Below are 7,824 nucleotides of genomic sequence, written 5' to 3'. Positions count from 1 at the left end.
TGTAGATCATGATAGTCAAGAATCTATACCGAGCCTTGACACTAACATAGTTCACTCGAATGATGTCGTACATGAATTATCAATATCTGAAAATATAATAGATAACGATGAAGAGAACAATATGGTTCGAACAAGGCCAGCTAGAGATCGTCGTCCACCTACGTGGATGGCTGATTATGACACTTCGTTTGCTGTACTCAAGTCATTCGATAATCCTCAGACTGTGGATGAAGCCATGCAGTCTGAATATAAAGAAGAATGGATGAAGGCCATGAAGAAGGAATTTGACTCACTGGTAAGTCATGATACATGGGAAATAGTTGACAGACCACAGAACAAAAATGTCATTAAATCCAAATGGGTTTTCAAAGTAAAATTTAGTCCAGATGGTGAATTTGAGAGATTTAAAGCTCGGTTGGTTGCAAGAGGTTTTTATCAGAAATATGGTATAGATTGTACAGAAACATTTGCACCAGTGGTTCGTCATTCAACTATTAGATTTGTATTAGCACTAGCAACGAGTAAAGATTTACAGATGTATCACTTTGATGTAACTACTGCATTTCTTAATGGAGATTTATCTGAAGAAATTTACTTAGAACAACCAGAGTCTTTTGTCAACGATGGTAAAAACAAAGTCTACAAGCTTAAGAAGTCAATATACGGTCTTAAACAAGCAAGTAGATCATGGAATCAGAAGATCAGAAATGTATTCTGATGGTTATGCACAAAGTAAATGTGAATCTTGTGTATTTATAAAGAATACTAATGGGGTATTTGCTGTTGTAGCCCTGTACGTTGACGATATCTTTTATTTTTGCAATAATGAGAAAGAGAAACGTACACTTGCTCAGATTCTAAAGAAACATTTCGAGATTCGAGATTTAGGAGAGTTAACCAATTGTTTGGGTATGAAAATTACTCGAAACCGGGAGATGGGAACTACAAGTTTGAGTCAAGTATATCAAGGAACTACTAAGTAAATTCAACATGACTGATTGCAAATCAGTTGCCACTCCTATGGCTGTGAAGGAAGACCTAAATGAGAGAGATAATGAAGACTTTCACAATGAATCATATCAAGTATTGATAGGAGGATTAATGTATCTAGCAGTATGTAGTAGACCTGATATAGCTCATTTTGTTAGTGTATTAAGTCAATATAATTCGAAGCCGAAAAACTATCAGTGGATAGCTGCAAAAAGAATTCTCAGATACTTAAAGGGTACTGCAAATTATTGTCTGACTTATCAAAAAGGAAAGTCGAATTTAGAAATGTATGCAGATGCCGACTGGGCTGGTTCATTAACGGATAGAAGGCCCTACACATGTTTTGCAATGATATATTGCAATGGAATCATTAATTGGGAATCTCGCAAGCAAAAGACGGTTGCTTTGTCAAGTACAGAAGCTGAGTATCTGGCAATAAGTGAAGCTGCCAAAGAAGTATTATTCATGAGAAACCTGATACAAGAATTGGGTTTAGAAGTAGGCGAAGTCATATTGTATAATGATAACCAGAGCGCACAGAAACTTTTAATGAGTACTGGTCATCATAGGCGAACTAAACACATCGATGTGCGTCATCATTTTGTGCGTCAACAAATAGAAGAAAAATTGTTAACTATTAGATATAAAAGCACTGATTCAATGATAGCTCATATACTCATTAAAAGTTTACCTAAAGTTAAACATAATTTTTGTACGACGGGTCTAGGTTTAGGAACAATAAAAAATTAGTCTAGAACCTAGATTAAGTGGGCGTGTTAGAGTATGTAATCTTGGTACTTCATATTATATATTCTATGGTTGTGCATTCTATTCTATAGTTATTCCATCTATGTTATATTCCATGTCACGTATGTATATCTACAGCATGAAACATGCGCTGTTGAATTAATAAAAGTGTATCCAAGTTTATTTCATCAAATAATTTATAATCTGTATAATTAAACCCGCAATTATAACAATCTCCCTCCCATTTACCACTTCCCAATGCAAGCAAATGCGCATATGTCTGTTTTGACGTCACGCGGCATCATACGATACAACCTATAGGGCGTACTGTGACAGTTTTTGAAAAGCGTCAACACTTTTATATTTTCCCGAACATTGAACATTCGTTTTGATAATTATTATATGGTTTATTGAACATTTAGCAATGGAGGAACAACGTGCACAATGTGCAAATGGAGCATAATTCTCTATCCTGCCAATTCATCCGTCCTATTGTTCTACTATGTACAATGAATCGTGATCGATGAGGTGGCGATTAACTCATGGTGGGAGGCCTGAGACGTTCGCTGCGGCCCCCACCACTTTTCAATCTGCGCGGAACCTACGCGAGGGATGCGTACGTGATCAGCAACGAATGTTCTGGAAACGCGCAGGGATGTATACATATACAGGGATGTATACATATACAGGGATGTATACATAACAACGTAGCCGTGCAAATGCCGAATAGCAGGTGTCGGACCCTTTTAAAGAAAAATCTACAGTGTAATTGATGCACACGTGTACGTATGCATTATTCGAACGATTGTAATTGAATATTGAAGTCAATCACAGGCATTTATTACGACACATTGTTGAGAATGAAGAGAGAGAGGTGAAGAGAGTGTTCTAGGAGAATAAATTAACTATCGGTATAAATTTTAATGCGAATTCGTAAGTTCTTCTGTTGCGTTTATTGCGGTTTGAGTGACAGAACGGTTAAGATATTATTCTAAAGAGGAAGAAAAATGCAAGTATCCATAGTAAAGTGGCTACGGTGTAGTGAAGTACTTTAAGCTTTTGGAACCTCCTCCTCGCGTCAGGAATCGTTTCGATCGGTTCTCTTACAAGTTTACGAGCGTTCAGAGTAAGTACTTCGGACCCATCAACCCAGTCTATAAGTATCATATCAAATGAATATTCCTCTAAATCGGTAGCATCCATACGATTCATGACACTCTTCAATTTATCTGCTTTTATAATCCAAGATGTACTTATGAAGTAATACAATGCACGAAACTGCACGGTTGTCTTTGATACTACCTTCAAGGCCCTGAACAAACAAATAAGCAATAGTTGTATATGTAAATACGGATAATAGCTGATGCATCAAATATATTTAACTGAATCGAGTCTGTGTAACTGTTATTGAACGTACTTTGGTTTCTTCCGCTGGATCATTAGGACCACATCTGCAACGATTGCAGGGAGCACGTGGAACAGCACGTGAAGTACAAAAAATACGTAAATATTCCTAACTAAGAACATGAATAGATGCCAGACAATCTTTGATTCTATTTTGACGTGTCAAACAGTATCGATCGAGCATTGAAAATATAAGACGAAAAATATAAATATAATAATACACTTATTATTACTCGTGTTGAATTTTGCTCCCTAGGAGAAACTAACACATGCATATAGCTGGATCAGTTTTGTTGTTATTAGCTGTACGCAGTAAACATGAGTGAAAGACTGTTCACATTACCGTAAGCGTAGTGAAAATTCTACGTGGTAGGGAGTAAAATTTTGGTCTCAAGAGATGCCCCGGCGTAGCCTACAGTATCGTAGTAAAAGATTGAAAGTATAGGGAAACCCATGTAAAAGCACGGGGGCTTCAGAAGGGTCCGTCGACTCGTTCCGCAGACTAGCGCGAAAGTGCGGGTCCGCCACCCGCTAAGTACCTGCTAGACCTTTTTTTTATGGCCGATCTCGTAGTTTCTGGTTAACTCGACCGCGATTTTGAAACATCGTGAGCCACGATGAATAGTAAATAAAACACGAAAGTGTAGAAATGGTTGAGCAATCAAAGAAAGAATTACATAAAGTAATGAAGTCTAAATGTGTCTTGGAATATAACTGGTTTCATTACCACGCTTTGACATCTATCTAAATGGTGCGGCAACGAGTTAAGTAGATTCATCGTAAAGTCGTGCAATTAACCTCGGCGGTGCCACTGCTAGAAAATGAATTCTAGTCATTCGGCTCAATAATAATTTTCTTTAATATCCATTGTTCGAATGCAAATCAAATGCAACAATGTTTTCTTTATTAATCAGCACGTGTAAAGGGAAACAAAGAGATCACGCATTTCTTTGACCGCCGAACCGAGTGCCATATAAGTAGCGTCATTCAGAAAGTCGACGAACAAGATTTTGTCAAGTGACGACAAGAAGCACAAGCGTTAGTTGCTGCACAGAAAGAAGTGATATTCTAAAGATGAATGTGACGAGCGATTCGAAAAAGAGCGATGGCCAGATACGAAATTTCTACGCCAGAAAACACGTATTCCTCACGGGGTGCACCGGTTTCGACGGCAGCCTCATCTTGGAGAAGCTCCTGAGGACGTGCACCGACATTGGCAATGTTTACATTATGACCAGAGAGAAGAAAGGTTCTCCATGCAGGAAAGAATTGTAACCGTACAAATTTCCCGCTTGTACCGGTTACATATGCCCTCACGGGAGAACGTTCGAGAAGGTCCGAGGACCTTACGCACGCGCGGGTTCCGTCGGATTATGTAACCGAAGGATCGACGATCGATCGCGTAACCGACGGATCACTTCGCGTTAGGATACCGAAAGTATAACTCCGAATTCGTATACCAAAGAGATAACGTCGCGTCAGATCAGAGAACGAAACTTAGAGAACGAAGTCCGTCCAGAACAGTTAAAATTCAGATATCGCATGGATAACTGCGAATGCTAATATTCGCAGTCGTAGATAGAATCATAAGTTACAAGTGTGATTGGATAAGTGTGTGCGTGGCCACGGCGAGTCAAAGGAATAGGAAATAAGACGAAATAACGAGACTGGTATGCTCCGACCGTAAGTCGAACTGTCCATGAATATATTGTAATCGCGAGCACCGATCGATTCTGTTTGTTAAATAAGTCACCGGTCTGGCATCAATTGAAAATGCGGTTTCCTCTGCGATTCGTACCGCCTCTAGTCCTGTAAAGGCGTGTCTCACGACTGCAAACTTGCAAACCTAGTCGTCTTTCTTTATGTTAAATATACATCAAACTTCCATTTTATTTAATCTGAGTGACTTCTAATTTCCCCTCAATTGCGAGTCCTCCTCCTTAGGAGACACGAACTCCTCCCTCCCGAAAACGCCAGCGGAGTATTCGGTCACAGAATGGAGAGGTCCTTCAAGAAGGACGTGAGTAATAGTTCTCATGAAAACGAAATTAGCCTATGATAGAAACCAACAAATATTTTGTCATCCCAACTAATTGCAAAAACGTTCTAGAACACCTGAATTATTCGACACTCCGTCAGCAAAATAGTCCGTTTGCCACACCTTTCAGAAAAAATGCCTTAAACACTGACTAGTCAGCGGTTTCAAAGTAATACATAAAAATTCAAAAGTACAACTTGACTTTACTCACTTACCCACTCAAGTCAACTCTCTTCTAAAATTGTACGGGGCATACGGCAACTGGTGTCAATAACAGTAATAATTAATTCCACTGGCTAAGTTTGGACAAAAGGACATCACGGAACGATGACTGTTCATAAATTACGAATGCATATGCATACTCTAATGACATTATCACGTAATAGAGATATTACGAAAATTTAACAAGCGATGAACAAATACGAATTCCGAGTTAGAAAAGCAGAACCAAAGTACATTTAAACAGAGGGACATTTATATCAACATAAAATTTCAAGCATAAAATTCATATTTTAATAAACTTCATTCTGATTACAATTTAAAATAACAATTGAAAATAAATTGCGCGAGTCATGGAATTAACTAAATTCATCCCTTGGACCCAGAACATAATTCATGATCACACATAAATGTTATAACGCATCTCGTAAAAATATTTCAGGTGTTCCGCAAGTTGCGTGCTATGAATCAAAGCCGTCGCCGAGGGTGTAGTCGAGGATTTTGCTAAGCAGAGTTCGCTTCCGTGCATAATCTACAGGCCTTCTATAAGTACGATTACATCGTCTTGTACTTGAACTTTGATGAGGCGATGATTCTTAGTTTCATTTCCATACATTTACATGTTCTTAATGTTGCATAACATTAAATATTGGTCTTGATACGATCAGTTTACAATGCGTATAATATAGTGAATTTCTTGCACAGTTATAATTGCGATACGAGAACCTTATCGTGGATGGATAGACACAAAGTATGGTCCTGTGGTATTGCTGGCACTGCAGGCTTTCGGCTTGTTGCACGTAGTGCCTGCGGAACCGGGTGTAATATCAGACTACATTCCAGTCGACCTGGCGACTAACGGCCTTTTGTCAGCGATCTGGGACTACACTGTCAACAGGTACCATTATTTAGCGATTTTACAGTCCTTACTATTGTGTCTCTTCAAAGAAAACCGATTATTGATTGATAATCGTATTGCATTTATTAAGGGAAACGAATGAGCCGCAAGAGTACAATTGTGGATCGTCTGACTGGAATCCTATGAGGTTTCATACAGACTGTCCAAAATATACCAAATCAATTGAGAAGTATCCGTCATCAAAGATTGTCTGGTATCCATTCATGTTCTTAGTTGGGAATATTTACGTCTTTCTTGTACTTCACGTGCTGTTCCACGTGTTGCCTGCAATCATTGCTGATGTGGTCCTAATGATCCAGTCGAAGAAACCAAAGTACGTTCATTTTATTTTCATTTACGCAGACTCGATTAAGTTAAGTATATTTGATGCATCAGCTATTATCCGTATTTATATATACAACTATTACTTATGTTTTTGTTCAGGGCGTTGAAGGTAGTATCAAAGGCAACCGTGCAGGTTCGTGCGTTGTATTACTTCATAAGTACATCTTGGATTATAACAGCGGATAAATTGAAGAGTGTCATGAATCGTATGGATGTTACGGATTTAGAAGAATTTTCATTTGATATGACACTTATAGACTGGGTTGAGGTGTCCGAAGTACTTGCTCTGAACGCTCGTAAAATTGTAAAAGGCCCGATCGAAGCGATTCCCGACGCGAGCAGGAGGTTCCAGAAGCTTGAAGTACTTGACTACACCATAGTCACTTTACTATGGACACTTGCATTTTTCTTTCTCTTTAGAATAATATCTTAAATTTTCTGTCATTGGAACCGCAATAAACGCAACAAAACAACATTACGAATTCACATTAATATTTATTCCGACAGTTAATTTATTCTCTTAAAACACTCTCTTCACCAACAATGTATCGTAATAAATGCCTGTGATTAACTTCAATATTCAATTACAAACGTTCGAATAATGCATACATACATGTGTGCATCAATTACATCGTAGAGTTTTCTTTAAAAAGGTCCGACATCTCCTATTCGGCACTTATACGGCTACGTCAAGAAAAATATCTTTGAACCATTCCGGTTTTTCTACGCAGTAAGCTTGAATAAATACTACTTGGAGTACTATCTGCGCTATTGTTTCTAGCGGTCAACTGGTCCGTCCAGCCAAAGGGCCTAGATAGATAAGGAGGTCAAATGTGCCCTTGAGCCGAATGAAGCGCCGTGTGCGCCATTCGGTAGCTTATCAAAAAAGAAACATTCACTCCAATTTGTAGCCCTATATCTCAACCAGGGAGGGAGGTAGTAATCGGGAAAATTCGAAAAATCAGTTTTTTGAGGTTTTTCCTTATTTAGCGCCTTGCGAAAAGTTTGAGAAAGTTCTGACATGTTCATAGTGTGGCTGAACATGCTGAGAATTTTTTCAAATTTTTCTCTTGCAAAATGTAACCGTCAAAAATAAAAAAGTGCTAAAAATAATTTTTTCACATAGAAATCGGGAGGATACCACTTTCATATTTTTATGATAGATTCGTATTGTTGCAAGGAT

General features: G+C 38.3%; 1 protein-coding gene across 1 annotated transcript; it reads left to right on the top strand.

Annotated features, from left to right (window-relative positions):
• The first annotated feature begins 3,952 nt into the window (after nucleotides 1-3,952).
• Nucleotides 3,953-7,428, top strand: LOC108624104 (fatty acyl-CoA reductase wat-like). The gene is made up of 5 exons (XM_026812865.1): nucleotides 3,953-4,390; nucleotides 5,873-5,947; nucleotides 6,104-6,296; nucleotides 6,388-6,630; nucleotides 6,741-7,428. The coding sequence occupies exons 1-5, from the start codon at nucleotides 4,216-4,218 to the stop codon at nucleotides 7,072-7,074; spliced, it is 1,020 nt and encodes a 339-aa protein (XP_026668666.1). The 5' UTR covers nucleotides 3,953-4,215; the 3' UTR covers nucleotides 7,075-7,428.
• The last annotated feature ends 396 nt before the right edge of the window (nucleotides 7,429-7,824 follow it).

The sequence above is a fragment of the Ceratina calcarata genome, unplaced genomic scaffold (assembly GCF_001652005.2).
Source record: "Ceratina calcarata isolate Rehan_Ccalc_2016 unplaced genomic scaffold, ASM165200v1 scaffold1152, whole genome shotgun sequence".
Lineage (NCBI taxonomy): Eukaryota > Metazoa > Arthropoda > Insecta > Hymenoptera > Apidae > Ceratina > Ceratina calcarata.
Note: the sequence above shows the minus strand (reverse complement) of the source record. Positions and strands in the feature narration are given on the sequence as shown.

Excerpts from the sequence above, each read along its gene's own strand:
- LOC108624104 (XM_026812865.1), top strand. The coding sequence starts at position 4,216 with ATGAATGTGACGAGCGATTCGAAAAAGAGCGATGGCCAGATACGAAAT. Across the intron at positions 5,948-6,103 it reads AATCTACAGGCCTTCTATAA|TTATAATTGCGATACGAGAA; the intron begins GTACGATTACAT and ends TTTCTTGCACAG. Across the intron at positions 6,631-6,740 it reads ATCCAGTCGAAGAAACCAAA|GGCGTTGAAGGTAGTATCAA; the intron begins GTACGTTCATTT and ends GTTTTTGTTCAG.